At 49.2% G+C, this 16844-nt stretch overlaps 3 protein-coding genes across 3 annotated transcripts; 2 read left to right on the plus strand and 1 right to left on the minus strand.

Moving 5' to 3' along the window:
* Positions 1–400: 400 nt before the first annotated feature.
* Positions 401–2363, minus strand: M431DRAFT_92277 (hypothetical protein; the record flags this gene model as incomplete). Its single annotated transcript, XM_024924335.1, has 4 exons — positions 401–562; positions 624–1282; positions 1354–1860; positions 2006–2363. 4 exons carry the CDS (start codon positions 2361–2363, stop codon positions 401–403), a joined length of 1686 nt encoding a protein of 561 aa, XP_024771495.1.
* A 6583-nt stretch (positions 2364–8946) lies between these two features.
* Positions 8947–9276, plus strand: M431DRAFT_510967 (hypothetical protein). Its single transcript, XM_024919574.1, has one exon. It carries the CDS (start codon positions 9055–9057, stop codon positions 9247–9249), a length of 195 nt encoding a protein of 64 aa, XP_024771496.1. The 5' UTR covers positions 8947–9054; the 3' UTR covers positions 9250–9276.
* Positions 9277–15346: 6070 nt separating this feature from the next.
* M431DRAFT_498093 (hypothetical protein) lies at positions 15347–16410 on the plus strand (the record flags this gene model as incomplete). Its single annotated transcript, XM_024917664.1, has 4 exons — positions 15347–15371; positions 15690–15742; positions 15864–15947; positions 16120–16410. The coding sequence occupies 4 exons, from the start codon at positions 15347–15349 to the stop codon at positions 16408–16410; spliced, it is 453 nt and encodes a 150-aa protein (XP_024771497.1).
* Between the last annotated feature and the right edge of the window lie 434 nt (positions 16411–16844).

A 16844-nucleotide genomic window follows, 5' to 3' on the forward strand; every position in this document is an offset into this window, starting at 1 on the left:
TAAAGATATAAGAATGGAGAATCAAGGGAGTGTGAAAGCTCAACGTAAGTTGACAAGAAAAGAGATCCAGTGAAAAAATGGCTTGACATAGCCAGAGCCAAATTGATCTTATGAAATAAATCCGTTGTAGATCGTCACCGGATAATGTATATCATAATCGCAGTGGTGTCTGAATGAGGGCTAGCACGCAGCTGCGATAGGAGTTTGATCTCAAATCTAACGACTGAGCTGTGCCTGTCAGCCGAAATTCCAAAGGAATATGGGCTGCTGCGAATTGTCCTTTATAGGCAACGTACCAATTTGTTGCGACACCAGTTCAGGCTAACCACAAGACGTGCATGTTGAAAAAGTAACCACACAGGTGTGTCTTTAACCGGTAAGACCAACCATGCATCCGCTTTCAAAGACATGCACACAGAATCTGCAGCAGCTGATCTTTGGGTATCCGACCTGAGAAGTTGACGAGGAGTGTTGTTGCCAGGGCCGTATTTGAGCGGTCTCTTTGAAAGGAATTGCGGGTGCCGGAAGCCAGGGCCATTGTGAGAGCCCATGAATTGGGCAGCTTGGCCGAGTTAGCAGTTCATTCTGAGGTCCCACAAGTATTCAACCATGGGATTGCTCACCTCATCTTGAATAGATCGTTTAAGATTGATAAGAGCGTCCGCGGTGGCGTCCGGGTTAGTTGGGTCGTGTGAGTCCAGTAAAGGCTCAATTTTGGACATTACAGAAGTCCGGGCGCCGGCGCCCTCGGATATCAGCATAGATTCGGCGGTTTTGAGTATCTCTTCCTGAAACCCGCGGCGTTCCCACGTGCTCCATCCTTTGGTTGCTTGGAACACGTCGGCAATCACCTTTGGCAGACGTCTATTGCGACTCAGACGTTGTTCATTAGCCAGAGAAGAGGCCTCTCCAAACGTATCACAGTAATAAGCAGAGACAAGGGCGTCAAAGCTATCAAATCCAGCCGCCTGAACGGCCTCCATAAGACTTCCGATGCGTTCTCCTAAAGCAGCTTGGGTGACAGACTGGGACGGAGGCCGCAGGTTCTGATTTGAGCTCTCGGGAGCGGGACTGTTGAGAACTGCGCTGGGAGTAGCGGCAGCAGGAAGTGGTGGGAAGCTAATGGAATTATCAGATGTAGGTGGAGGGCGACTCTTGGGCATGGTATCTGTCTTCCACAAGTCTGCGCTAGACTCATAGGAGAACTCCATAGCCTCTGCATTGGCAGGGGAAAAAGAATCTGAGCACTGGGCATGCTCAGGTTGAGTCAAGTTGTCTAGAGCTATATTTCAGTCAGTCCATGTGGTTTCTCTCCTAGCAATGTTGGTCTAGTGGATCTTGAATACAACTCACACGGTGGAGGCGCAGCATTGCTCGGGGTGTAAGAAGGAGTGAAATGAGCCTCTTGCTGCAAACTATTAAGGCGGTTCAATAGCTGCGTTTGAAAACGCAAACAGTCGAGCACGAAATCGTGGGGTACTTTGGAAACTCGTTCTGAGGGAGGTTGGCCCAGAGGAGAGAGCAAGCCATTGGCTTCGGGGGAGGGCTGCGTTTGAGCTGGGCTGCTAAGAGTATTGCGAGGCAAATGCTGGAATACCAGCTCGGCTTCATTACCAGGCCGTTCATACATGGCTGGCTGCTGCACCTGGGATTGGCTAACGGGGGTCTTATCCTGGGGCATAGGAGGTGGGGATGATTCGACGCCGGAAATCTGATTGTTGATGGCTGTAAAACCTCTAACAGATCCGCTGGTGGAAGATGAATCGACGTTCTCCGAGTTTTCTGTCTGCTGGGCCTTGTTCCGTTCGTGGCTATCTAGTCGGGCTTGTAGCTCGCCAAGGCGTGCCTTCATACGGTGACCTATACATTGATATACTTCTGGTTAGCAATGCAACACCCCCTCCACAAGTCTAATGTTGTATGAACATGATATAAACGATGGCCATTGGTAGTAAAGGCGAAAGTAAAGGGTAGCTGATGCTAAAGAAGAGACGGGTAGTCATACGGTATGTTCTTTGGGCAACTCGGTTCTGTATCCTCTTCTTCTCCTTGGGATCTGAGACTTTGGTCCAGTCGTCTTCTTCTCGGTACGGGCCGTGGTAAACAGGTATCAACGCCTTCTTCTTCTTGCTTGAACGAGCTGGAGTTGTTGAAATATCTGCTGGATCAACCGTCCCTGGAGGGGTCGAAATGGAGAACCTGGGTGGTGATTCTAAAGACACTGGCTGTGACTGAACTTGGAAAGTTGAGTCTCGCGGTGAAGATGAAGGTGAAGTTACTGAGGTGGAAGAGGCACATGCCGTCATTGGAGGAGTGATGGAAGAGGGCGAAGGATAGTCCCAGATTCCAGCTGTAAAGGACATGTCGTCTATGGAATCCTCTTTGAGAAGATGCAAGAGGATGTATGTAACGGATGGGATATATAAAAGAAGGCGATATGATATTATATGAGATGTGATGACTCGATCTTGATGGAGCTAGAACAAGAATACGAATCCCTCAACAGAACAACGGCAATGGCTTGATATATATACAGACATCGACGCAAGCTATGGAGATGCGATGCCTCTTATATTATATACATGTATATGTACTGAATACGATGTAAAAAGCAAGAGAGAGAGCACTAGCAGCATCCCACTACGCTTGACAAGGATCTAGGATGTGAGAGCCCTTGAGACGATGCTCCCGCATTTCCAGAGTACCTGAACTTTTGCTGAGCTGCCTGAAAGCGCATGTATTAGACATGTTACAAGTACGAGGAAGAGGCTTTGTACGGCCTCCTTACCCGACCATAGTCGCACATCCGCGATGTATCAGAGACGCTGGCCGTACCTTGGCAGCCAGGGGTGTTTTGGGGGTTCGCTCATCATCCAAACTCAAGCTTACACCCAGCCAAATCGGTAGACACCCCCCTCCCCCGCTGTGGGTGTTCCACAAGTGAAGGATTCCCTCTCTGCTTCCACTAGCTTGCTCAGGCCCTGGTCCACACCTCCTTCAACCCCCTGTCGGCCTTTCTCAGCAACTTGTTTACGCCCAGCTGGGCGGCTGCCCAAGCCCGAAGCACGAGATACTACTACTCGTACCTACATAGTAGAGGTTGTATGCGGTGCAAGTACAGGACACGGCAAAGGCGAGGCCGGGCTCTGGTGGTACTCATACCTGACATGGACCTTTTTGAAAGCGCGGGGGCAGATTCGGCTGGATGACACCTCCGGCAAGCCTCTTGCTGGCTTGGCTGAATGACACGAAGGAAACTCACCGTCCAGTGGCCAGTGTAATTGAGCACATCATGTTCAGGCACCAGAACGCAGGCATTAGTTATCATCTCCTCCTAGTACTGACCGAGTGCTGTACTACTGCAGAGCATCTGCAGGCTCAACTCGCGCTCCTGTAGCCCTGCTGTAGCCCTGCTCTTGCTCTGCTCTTGCTCTGCTCTACTTGGATATACGTGGAAGTGCAGGCACAGGTTCAGGCACACCCGCGTAAATGTAGGTACTTCACACATGCTGCACATGCGCTGGCCTCAAGGTAGGGCATCAGTCTTGGTAAGGGTCTCGCTTTAGCAGAGTGTACAGCAGCTCTGTGGACTAGACAAGGGCTTGTAGCGGCTTGAACGCGCCTCATCGTCTTGGTGGACAGCCGCCCGTTCGTCCATGTTTCATCCGCTCATCGCCGAATGATCCCAGCAGCTCCAATGGACCAATGACATCCACCAGCACATCAGTGCCTCTTCCAGTGACGCTCTTATCGCCGACTATGCTCGTAGCTTCGAGTTTCTAGTTCAACCAGTCCAGGTTTGAAGTCATCCGGCAGCACGCAATGTAATTCCCGTCTGATTACCCCATCTCAGGTACCAGCATGTTATTGGGGCAAGGTATGAGGAGATGAACAGGTCAAGATACTAATGCTACTGGGAAAGCAATAAGTAATCATCAATCAATGGACAAATGTAGACTCTAGCTCTCTTCCCAAGTATTGACCTGTTTCGCCTTGAATACCTCATTCTATGCCTTCAAAAGTGATGTAATAAGAGCGTCAAGTACTGCTAAAGGGAATTTACACGCCCCTCAAGCGAGACATGGTTCGATGGAGTGATTTAAGACCTTGAAAGCTAATGTAGGGACAGCCGATGTCAGATATCACATCTGGGCTCTGACCACATCGTACTCGTAGGTGCTTTTGATCTGGCATCTAGCAGATGGGTGGGCGGCCGACAGTTATGACATAGCGCTTTACAGCCACTTTACAGCCAACAGAATGGAGAACTCATCCTCCATTACAATTAGTACTACGAGATGCTGTAGAGATGCTGTATTAAGGTTTTTGTTCAGCCGACTGAGGCATCAAACCAACAAGTTGGCGGCTTGGTGCAGTATACTTTGTACGACATCCCATCTGCCGGGTCTCTGGATCTCGACTCGAGAGCGGAAAAGCATGTTCTGGTCCAGCTAGCCACACGCGTCCCCTTGTTTCCACTTTCATGCTGTCTCGTCTCTCGTTCAACCTTGCCTTTACTCTGCCAGAGACGGAGCGGCTTCCGATTCAAGCACACTCTTCTCCAACTAGTTCCCCCAGCCTTCAGTTTTCCCTTTAAATGTCTCGGCCGATCAGCGACGGCGTTCATATAGCCGCTTGGGGTCTCTCCTTTCCGCCGCCTAATAGCGGTCTGGCAATATCAGACGCCCAATGGAGACCACAGGAAGCAATCTTGTTCGTCGATGGCATGTCTTGCGCTAGTTGGCTAGTAGCTGCATGTATGAGATGGAGCCTGCATTCCCAAGTCGGTGGCGTAGGCTCGCTCGTATGAGCTCATGGAGAACCAATCTGGCAGCCATCATCTCGCTTTCTACTAGTATGCAGTTCCGAAAATGGATCCTTATGCGCAATTAGTCGCAAACATCGTTGAGATGGATATTCCGCACCTAGTTGTGGTAGTACGAAGAGCGGGCGAGCTGGCTCACAAGGCGGCTATATCACCGCCGCATCTGCCAGTTTAGCATCCAACTCCCGAGTTTAGAATGCCTTGGTCAAGAAACGCGCAGCACGACACATTGTCGCTGTCATCTCGTGGCCGTACGTGCACTGTTGAGTTGTACAGCAGGTGGCGAAAGGAGAAAGGGGGAGGGGACCTATGGCAGTTGTTCTTTGCCAAATCGTTCCGTCTGGTGTGTCGATGGGGAATGTAGAGCACGACGAAGCGGGAACTTTTGTGTTACCTGCTACCGACCAGGAGATTCACGAGATCATTCTAACAACTCTCTCCAAGCTCTGGGTCTGGAGAGAGAACACGCCTCTTGGATTGTCAGCGAGACACCTGAACAGAGTCCGTGCGGTGAGAAGAAAATGAAGCTGAAAGAGAAAAAGAAAAGAAAAAACCACTCAGAAGTCTTAATCATGTGGCTGTCCACACTGATTCCCACTTGGCTACCTCGGCTCTCTTCCCGTGCCGCCATCAATACCCTTGCCAGACTTTAGTTGAGTGGTACCACAGAGTCGCAGCCCAGCTGTCCAGTCGCAGGTAAGCTTTTCCTAACTGATACTCATGGCAGGGCTACGGCATACAGGTTCAGCACAGCAGGCAAAACACGGAACCGAATCCAAGTAGGTACCTCCTCTCCCGTCCTACCGGTGCTTTGGTTTACCTTGCTGCATTTTGTGGCTGCCTCGGTGAGGTAGCATGAGCAGCGCCTGAGACACTGTGCGCATCGTGTCTAGGGGTAAGTAACCACATTTTGCCGCCCATATCCTGTCCGTCTGTGCTCTTTGCGGAACCCAGTCTCTGCCGCGGCCTGTGAAAAGAGACGGCAAAAGGGCTGAAAGAAAGAAGGACAAGAGAAGAACGAAGGAGATACAGGTACGTTAGGCCAACCGAGCGGCAGATGAGAGCATCGAATCTCGGAAGATAAAAACAGGAACAAGGGCAAAGACAAGGCCCAAGTGCTACCACACGATGCTCGCGCCTACATTCCCAAGCTCAATGTTCCGATAGGTACCCGCACCCATGAGCATCGGGTCCGCAGCTCATCGCCCAATGGAGACGATCTACTATCAGATGGAGGCAAGGGATGTGTTTAGACGAGGCCCACAGACAGAGCAAGGGCCGGGGACCTGACCTGAGAGATCTCTCCTGGCGCCAGTCCAGTAATCGAGATGCGGCCAGCGTCCCCTCTCCTTTTGTGCCGTGCAAGACGCGAATCACAAACCTCCAAGCTGTGGCTGCTTAGACTTGTTGGCTCCAGCATGCTGTCTCTCCACTTCGCCTGTTCTCAGCAGACTTGGTTCCAATGGCCCTTGATTTCACTCTTTTCTCAATAGGATGGGTGGGCCAAAGATGCAATGCGACGAAAAGGAGAAGAAGGGGGCTGCTGCAGACCGACCACTTGTGAGCCAGAGACGCCCTTCGTGCTCGTCTACGGAGTAGCCGTTGCTCGTCTTCCCTTTCGTCTCTTTTCACATTCACATACGAGTACGCAACGGCAGTACTACGCTGCCATTATTACTTGCTGCCAATTGCTCGGACATTTTGCACAATCTACGCTAGCAAGGAGATGCCCACCGCTCCATGCAATGGGATCAACGCCATGATGGTCCCTTCTGGGGAAAGGGAGAATTCCTTGATCCCCGCTACGGAGCCGCTACGGCACCATCCGCCTCTCCATTTTCGCTTGGTTCGGTAGAGCGTCACATTGAATCCACAACCAAGACCTTTATTTGCACACGTGGGCCTTTTCTGAGGTCATGGTCCTTGATTCTGGTTCGGCCAGTCCATCATCCGGCTATCGGTGACAGCAGAGCACCAAATGATGGGCCAGGGGGTTCTTACTTGCAGGCGAGAGATGCCCTAGGCAATGGAGCATGCCTTCAATGCTGTGTGTTATGAAAGGAGGAAGAGCAGCCGGGAAAACAAGTAAATGCAGCCACCATGTCGCCAGTTGATACGCATTACTTCTCATCCAGCCCTGCTTACTTGCTTCCCGATATTGCATTGCAAACGGCGTGGTGCAGGTGAGAATTGCGTCTTATTCTCGCCGGCAACGCGAGAAATGCCCACTAGCTAGGATAGGTAACATACCTACGGAATAATTGCCTGTAAACATGTAATCAACTAGACCGGTTGATTTCTTACAACCCCATGTTTTGTTTTTCTATTCTCTTCTCTTATTGACCTTTTTTATGGGAATATTTCGCAGGGCAATTTCTTTTCGGTGGCTGTCGACGTTGCTCAGCTTTGGAGGCGAACACAGCGTTCCATTGCTCACATTGGTTGAGCAGCAACTCACTACTGCATCTATATCCAAGGTTGATATTGAAGTGATACCATGGCAGGCACCCTAGAATGTCCAAGTAAAGCCCTAATATTGCCATTCTCTTCCAGCAAAGGCTAAAAAGAGGCAAGGAGAAAAAAAAGCCCATTCCATGACATACCAGTACCTACTCTGTCTGCGAAATATCGTTGGTCGTTTGACCATGGAAATCAATCTTGAGCGCTGGTGGCGCACGGCAAGAAGATCAAGAAGAGACACGCATGCCGGGAACCTTTTGCTCAATACGCCACACATCGTCACTGCATACCTTCTCAGTTTGTCTCTCACTTCCCAGGATGTGGCGTACGGCATACAGGTTCTCGCTGCAAATGAGCATTGTGGGATGGCTGGCGAGTGATCAATCGGCTTTGCACTTGACGCCTTGCGTGCTTGAGTTTTCGACGAAGCAGAAGCTATTTTCTGCGTGTCTCATTAAGGCTGCATTACGTGCTGCAACCATCCAGGCACTGCCCAGTTCTTTGGCCTTGGATGGAACCATTCTTCGTAAGACCTTGGCACCATTACCTCCGAGAGCTTGTTTTCATCTAGTCTCTTCTATTTACTATAAAACCTATCTCTACATGTACTGGCTGGGGTAGCCTGAGATGGAAAACGCAAACGCAAACGCCCGGCATCCATGTAGTCTTCGCGCGTACAATAGATGTAACATCTTGACCTTGGTACGTGGATACTAGTACTAACAGCATGGATTTTTCCTTTCTTTCTTTAACGAATCAGCCCTATGTACCGCGCCTAAGTCAAGTGCCTCCATGACTGTTGCCACCCATCAGTCCATTGGTGAGTGTACTCTTATACGTACCGCCAGAAGCCACACATTCTTGAAGTGAAGAGCTTCATTGTCACCGTCGTGAAAGATACAAATGCTGCCAGCACGGGTAGTCATAGCGTAGCAATCGGCACATAAAACAATACCTTGTCGTGTGACGATATTTGCAGCATAAGCTTTATGCCTCTTTGAATCCGGGGACAAGCAGAAAGGATTTTCGTGTCGGGGCCAAGAGCTCAAAGGGCTGATGATGCGACGCAACTTAGATGGAGGGTGCTAGGAATGAGATGTTTCATTGGCTTTGGTCCCAATTGAGGCTTCTGATTGGAGTGATTGGTTATGACGCCTGCAAGTCCAGAGCGGCGCAACCGCATCCTCTTGAATCGGGCTGGCCGCCCTCGAGCGCTTCCAAGAGGATCTTTTGAGAGCTGTTGGTCAATAACCGTGAACCGGATACCACTTTCATTGCCTTCCGAATAAGGCACATAGGGAATCAAGCATCAAGAGTTTCTTGGCCCAGACATGCCCATGTGATACGCACAACACTAACATCTGACGAGGGATGGCGTGCGTAAGAAGCTGAAAAAATTGTTCATCCCCGCCAAGATATCTCCCACACTACACTATTACAATTTTGTGCTATTTTATGAAGCCTCCAGAGGTCATTCGCTCTTTAGCACAAGGCAGCAACTTGGGGGCAAATTTTTATTCAAGCAGCTACCCATCTTCAACGGTGGCTGAGCGACACGACCGCATACCTCAACATGCCTCAGCATCTGCCTCCACGTTCATATTCCTTGACTGAGGCCCGATCCGGGCGCATTAGCGGCGCGTCGTTCCGAGCCTAGGCGGAAGGGAGGGGGCGCCATGTCGGTCTAACGCCGATGATGCCTCTAGCCGTACAACGGGGCAACAGAAATCTAAGCGTGTACTACGAGCGGACAGAAGCAATCCCTGTTTATGTATCTATACATCAAGCCTTTTGTACAAGATATCCTCGAGGAATGTAAAGGAAGAACTGTCGGGGCCGATGTCGCTCGGGCATCTCCCTCCTTCCAGCGGCTCTTACAGAAGATTCACATGACCGCCCTGGGGATTGCTCGAGCTGCTAGCGAGCAGATCGATAGACATGAGCATATACTTAGCGGCATATGAGAACACCTACGGGCGGGAACAGACTGCATCCAAGCTGGTCTGTTGGCGGTTAAGTGCAGCCCTCCCGGAACCGTCCCGAGGTCACACTCAACGTAGGTGCTTCCCATGAAGGCCGTTTGGCGTTACATTCGAGCGGCTGTGAAAGGTAAAACGTGGCAATTTACGTTGTCACGACACGTTCAGGAGGAAACAAGGCATTTCTACAATGAACGGCTAAAAGCCTATTACTCTTGGCCATCTTGAGGTGAATTGGCGAGGAGCGTTAGATGTACACAGGTACGTAGAAGTAATCGATCAAGATGGCTCATCAGCTAACACGAGTGAAACAGTGTAGTGAAGATCGGAATTATTATTTTCTTCCCAATATTCTGGTCACTCTGCAAGGGGTGGCAAGACAGAATTTGGAAAGCATTTCCACGGAAGAAGACTTTTGGACTTGGTGGACGGCACATGGGTCAGCCACACCTCGGTTGCTGAAATTGCAATGTTGGTGTTCTTGATTCAATGGCGTTTCCTCACGGGCATATCTATTTCCACTTTGATTAAAAGCAGTGGCTCCTGCATGCCGTGGCAATCAGATATACCTCGTAAATGCGAGGTACATGTTCATATCCCAATGCTAATGGAGGGCACCAAGGTAGCACCTACAGAATTGAGGGGTGAAATGGGAGAGGGGAGAGTTTGTGGGGTGTTGGCACGATACCACCTCACACCACATGTATCTCAATCAGATAACACCCTTAAGAATTGAGGTAGTATTCGTTTTACATCAAAACATCGAGCTAAGGAGAGTGCTATTACTCGTACAACTCAGAACTAAGCCATTCCGGTATCCTCGAGGCTCAAAATGCGAAAGAAGCTCGGAGGAGCAAACCATCCCGACACTAGCCCTTCCACACTTTCGGAACACTACAGCCGGAGACGTGAGCTAGCACGAAAATTAAGAATGATGTTATGCCACCCACAACGGAAAGGTATCTATGCCTAATGGCCAACCTTTATGGAAGATCTTGGGTGTTTGAGTTACATAGCACAGTATTGTGCGCAGATTAAGCCTGTATAGAGGTTGGTTCAGTGGCGCGTATGCAGATCCGGGGGCGAGCTGAGATCAAATGGGATTGTAAAAAAGGATGCCCGTCTATAGACGGGAATGTCATGACGCCTTTTGAGCTCAAAAAAGGCTGTAGACCGATCTTGGAGTTGCGAGATGTTGTCTCAAAGTCACTTCCGGCGCGATTGTCTTTGTCTCTTTAACGCGGCTCCGTGTCCTACCTAGGTACCGTCCAGGTATCTACCACGACTGAGGTAGATATGTAGGTACAGGTACAAATAGTTCGTATAATGATAGGTACACCACGAAACATGCTTGATATCTGTTAATTCATTCGCTGCTCTGGAAGCCCTTCATTTGCCGACAGGGTCGGGAGAGCCTGTAGCCCGTAGCTTATAACCACGTTCCTGCAGCTTGCAAAGTGGGTTCGTGGAACACATTGGCTTACCAGCGTGCTCTGTACCTATAGACATTTTTATGTAGTTCTCTGCGGGAGGGAGGGACCCTGACCTCTTATACGCAATACTTGGGTTGCGAACAAAAGGTCAGTTCCTCCTACCACGGGCAGTGCGTGTAATTTAGAATCCTTATGATTGATAGAGACATTGAAACGAAGACAACGTGCTTTTTAACAGAGTAATTGGGACTCAATCTTCGGTAAGTAGAGATAAATGTATAGCAGGCAGAGAGCATGAACGCAGCATCGCACCCCTCGAGCTGATGGACATCAGATGAACCAATGAGTGTTTCTCGTGCGGGGAGAATTATACCAGATGAGACGCTAATTTGAGTTGCTCACTGCAGCACGACCGCTGAATTTGCCGCTTGTAACCACAGGATATCATGCTTGGCGTTTAGAGCACGAATACAACACCTCCTCAATTTGTAGACCCATGTTTCTTACAGGTTTTGTACAGGAACTGGATTCCTTTGGTATATTATAAATAAATTGAACCGAGCAGTAGAAAACGAGAACTTTACAGCCCAATCAAGGTGCTACAAGTACAGCCCCTATGCAAGTCTCAGCGCCTCTTGTCTTCTCGCCGCTGCTCTTTGGCCACACGTCAGGCGGTGCTCGGCGATTTCTGGAGCCCATTGTTTCGCACATCCTATCTGAACAGCAGTATCAAGAACAAATAGACGGGAGCAAACTCACTCTGAACTGGCTGAGATACGAAGAAGCAGGAGGTGCATGCCGTGTACTTTGACCGTAGGGATACTTGAAAGACTCTAATGCAGTGACGTAGAGAGTCTTGCTCAGATGGAAGCCATTCGTTAAATGGATACACTAGAGGTGCGATTTCTGGGTAAACTACCAAAGTCGAGTATTTTTCCGATCCACACGTCAGGGCTTCTTGTCTGTCAATCGGGAACATTCTTGCTCAGAACTTGCTCCAACCAAAGACCCCCTCCACCCATCCTGAGTCCTAGATCACACACACCATTCTCAATCCAGATGCGATTCTAACCTTGGTTTACCGCAAATTTCCTCTTGTACACAAACCACGAATCATGGACAATTTTTCAAGACCACTCCACCCGCATTGATATGGTCTAATCGAAACCCGGCTCTACCGCCGAGACGCGAGCTGTTCATCTGCTGTCAGCAAGTGGCCGACTCGTTCACTGCCGGAAATTTCTCCTAGGAAACTAGGTTTTATGCGTTCTGAAATTACCAATAAATCTAAAATAAGAATTCCATGAAGCAGTTTTCTTGTATTTCTAGCTCAGAGCAGCAAAACAGCCCACCCGTGGGACATACTAATAAATGTGAGGTATCAAAGTAATACTGCAACCCCCCCCTGCATTGAATAGGAATGTTAGCTACTCACGTAATCGCGGCACATTTAGTTGAAGGATGGTCAGCACTCGGCGCCTCTCACTGCCAAACGGCCATCTGCTGCAAGGAAATGGTATGAGCCATCACCACTGCCTTCCCCTCTTGGTACATGCTCTCGACGCTTCCCGTTGACCCGGTTCAGCTGAATCAACATTTCTTGACACGAACATTCCGAATGAGACACTTGGAGTTTATCTCCCGTCTCGGCGTCGGCCGATGAATTTGGCAATCTGGTATAGTACATAGTACGCAAGCCACCGTCCGCATCATGAGCCGGTTACGCCTCACAAGATGAAATTAAAACAGGACTAAACGATCGGCACATCTCGGCCAGCGCCGCAGATCTCGAGGCTAGTTTACTGGGCCACGTACCAAAAGAGCGGCAGCAGGGGTGTTCTCCGTACTAATACTCTATCAATCTGAGTATTACCCGTCCAGCCTCCCTTGACTTACGCCGGCGTGCTGTCATTGCCGTTAGCATGCTTAGTGTCGAGGTGCAAGATTGTCACAGCCGCCAATTAAAATACGAGGCAGCTTGGGTGCTGGCACTTTTCAGTAGCGTCAGTAAGATGCGTTTCAAATTCTCCGTAGGATGTGTGTGCTACGATGGTCATAACTTCGTCCCTAGAGTGATGAGACAATTTTACCTGTTTCAAAGCAGTTAGCCACCAAAAACACAAGAAACCTGCCAAGCGGCTTGTGAGGCAATCAAGTCATCTTGACTTCATCAATTTGACACATGATTTCGACACACAAATACTCGGACATGGTCCATCGTAAACCGACCCATTAGGAGCCTACGATTCTGTGTCTTACTACGAGCCGTGGGGAGCTTAACCAGGTGAGTGATCTTTTCTTACCTGTCACAAAATCACAATCCGGGCTGCCATATCAAGCAGGGAGAGAGTATCCAACTCAACTCTGCCGTCCTCGGCACAAATCCCCAGCCGAAGCTTGAGCCCGCCAATACCATTGCTTTGTTTGAATCAATCGCCGAGCAAAATGCTTTAGGCTTTCGACCATCTACCTTTATGTCTTACTTCTCCAACCCGTAGTGCTTAATGTTGGGTTATCACTGCAATAGTTCCTTGTGGGCTGCATCGAGCTCACTGCTCTGTCACGTCATATGGGCTTCAGGTTTTTCTGAGGCGCTGAGCCGGATCATGCAGAGATCATTCACTGCCGCCTTGGCTTAGTTAGAAGCATTCTAGGGAGAGCAGCCACCAGTGCTACACCATATACTAGTAAGTTTTCACATGAATGGAGCAAGACGTAGCACCCTATACTTCACTATTCGTTCTTTTTGGAGTTCCGTTTATACGCAGAAGAAGAGATGATCATAATTTGGGAGCGCCATGCGGTGGAAAGAAAACACCGCCGGTCTGCCACTATAATTTGTATGCGATCTGCGGCGCTGTATTCTTTCTACCCCTTGGAGCGCCATAAGCCTTGAATGCTCCTTTCTAATCACCTATACGCAGAATTGCTACGAATATAGTACACACCACTGAAATAGATATTTGTCTTCATTTTACGTATGCTACATCCAGCAAGTGGATGGCTCTTGATGTTAGATGAAAACCAATACGGCAAAAGAGGCAATACAAGTAGAAGAGTATTAAAAAAGCGAACTCAAAAGGGAGAAGTGTTGTGCTCTCCACACGACAAGCCAAAGGCGTCATAAAGGTATCATTATGCGTAAGAAGTCCACTCATGTACGTAAAGATATTGCTTGGCTTCCCTATTGCGATGTCGGCACTCGCAGCCCTTCCTTCAAAAATCTTACCTAAGTCGCTGCTCTACTACTAAGCTCGGTTACCGTTCAACGTTTCATCGTCGAGGCTTGGATGCCTCAATCCTGTCAATCATGCATCTCCGGCACTCACATAGCCTTTTCCCTAATGAATTCCCCCCCCTTCATTTGGCTGGGTCATCCTGCTTCCTTCTCTTCGGACATGTTCTCGTTTTAAACCTTTGATCTGTCTTAGTTTCACATGAATGAGTAAATCGAGACTTCTTCCATAAAATTCTGTTTGAACACTTGGTGCCTTCATTTCTTCGCTCATATCACTATTTGCCGTGTAACCACAGCTGGACTGAAACCGGTGCTCAGCCCAGGCGCGAGCTTCACTTTGTCTGCTGCAGACAGAATTCAGCCTTACTGGTTAATTGACTTCACGAGACCGGAGAATCTACCCTGGCGCTTCCAGCATTTCTCTTCGAAAGTGGTGTCGTGCGTGGAGGGCTCATTGGAGCTCTGAGGGGGCATCTCATTGGCATTCCCTGTAACGAGATGCATCTGGGGGGCCACGGGTAAGCCCACGTTCTATCTTTTGCCACCCCTCTTTTCTCCGCACTCGCTGCGTTTCCGGAGCGGCCAAGGCTGCGTCGCCCGCCAGTTACTGTACAAGAGGCTATCAACGGCATGCGAACTGGTGTCGAGCGGCAGCTATATCCTTGACCTAGGGGTCTCGGCCACCACGAGAGAAGCATTGTCAACTTGGGTACGAGCCTCTTTATCCTTTTTTTGCTATTAATAATGATAGCAAGAAGAAGAAGAAGTAGCAAAAGAAAAGAAGAAAATACTTTGCTCACCAAGAGATAACTTCCGGTGTCTAATTTAGCTCCTCAGGCCAAATCTCCGGACCTGCGTGTCATCCGCACTCATCCAGCCGCTACTTAATCCCTGACTACCCCGATGGTGTGGAGACAAGTCTCTTTCTTGACCATTTCGAAGATACTCGGCATCATATACATTCGAACGAAATCTACTTCAGCTCAAGCCACTTAAATCGACTAACGCTGCGGGAAGCTGAACAACGTTAGAAAAACGCACGCTGCTGCCATAGTCTCTACTGTCTTTGTCATCACCACCATACGAGCACCAATTCGCGTATGGTAGCTATCAAGAACTACTGGCGGATTTCAAGTCATCTTCTCGCCCCAATTATCACCGTCTCGACCACACCAACTTTTCCCAAATTCCGAAGGAAGCGGCCCTCCGAGGGCGTGCGCCCAACAAGTGTGCCACCAGGCTAAGCCTGAATAATTGCTCTTGCTCCTTTGCTACCATCTTGTCGTTAAAAATCATCATCGACAGTAGTTAGCCCCTCTCCATCTGAGAGCAGGCTATTGAGCACGTTGGGGGAATTCGGAACAGCTAGCCGACGGTTTTGTGTCAGATGCCGCGCCAGAAAACCTCCAACATGACTCCTGAACCTTCAGCTGTGAGTATGCTCTTGACTCTTTAATTGTTGGACTAACTGCTCTTTTCGCTCATCAAGTCGCTAATCTCAACATCATTTAACAGAAAAAAGGACCAATCTGGGCAACACCTTGTCGGCCGTGTGCTGGTCGAATGGTAAAAACTCCCGGTCATGTATGTCGTGGCCAAGGTGGTTCGTCTTCTTACCCCTTTTCCATATCAAGCTACTTTATTTCTCTTTCTACTCGAGGGGTGTTCCGCTACGGATCCTCTGCGCATCCGCTGCGAGTGAGATATGATATAACTGACATGGGCCCTGAATGCTGGGCTGGCACTTAATATAGAGAAGAGCGCCAAGTGTTCTCACTGCGTCGCCGGTCATCATAAGTGCGAGGACGTACGTGGTCCCTTTAGTCGCCATTGCCGTTGTCTTTATTTGGTATTCTTACTATTAGACTGCCTCCAGCGACGTCATTCCCTTCTTTACAATACTCCTGCTGAATACCTCCTGTACATAGTTGCTTGTAGACAAAGATGGCAGAATCAAGCCCGCCGCGCGCGCCGTTGCAGCTGCATCCCTCAAAGTGTCCAAGGGTGAGGAGGTTAGTGTTTTATTACGAAATTATCTGCCGATCATGTTGATTTTTCCCACGCTCAGCATCAGAATGCATATTGGTGGGAAGTGAATGATTCTGCATGAGCGTTTCTCACAGCGCAAAGCTGTGTTGGCTTCATCGGCTTTGGCTAACAAATCCCATGTTTCTGAATCAACAGGTCCCAGAATACGAAGACTTGGCCACCAAGTATAACTTGCTTGCACGCCGAGAAGCCAAGAGAAGATCACCGACAGCAGCTGGCTCTGCTTCAGCTGCTGGTGCCGCCGTGAGCACGGATGCCCTGGCGGAGCTTATGCGCCGGCAAAATGAAATCCTCCTAGATATACGAGCTGAGCTGAGCGCATTGCGCGAGAGGACTGGCGCGGGGACGCCGCCAGTGGAAGACTCGGATACGTATGAAGACGACTATGGCTTTGACCTGGCGGTAGATAGACAGGTTAGGGGTTGAAGAGTTGAATGCTTATACACGCAGCGCTTTTTATTGGATTACGGACTGGTTACATGGGCTTCGACGGTCTTACAGGCAACAATCGCGTTGTTCGCGTGCATTCTGTGTGTATTTAGATACATTTTGCTTAGAAAGATAGAAAAAGAGCATTTCAAAACTAAGAGTCAAATAAATGGACACACTTAGACCTTCTTGCTCAACAGCGTATATTTTGAATATCGATGAAGTTGTAGCCCATTTTGGTGGTGAGAGAAGCTGATCCAAATGTCTGCATGAAGACCCCAACCTCTAAAGTTTATTTCACAGGTGGGGCAGGAGACCAATCTAGAGAATGTCGACAGAGCTCGGGAAAAAAATCTTGAAACAAGCTACACAGCGTCGCTGACTCTTTTTTGTTGATACACGATTGCAATTGGAGTATCCATACGAATATT

This window comes from Trichoderma harzianum (assembly GCF_003025095.1).
Source record: "Trichoderma harzianum CBS 226.95 unplaced genomic scaffold M431scaffold_11, whole genome shotgun sequence".
Taxonomy (NCBI): domain Eukaryota; kingdom Fungi; phylum Ascomycota; class Sordariomycetes; order Hypocreales; family Hypocreaceae; genus Trichoderma; species Trichoderma harzianum.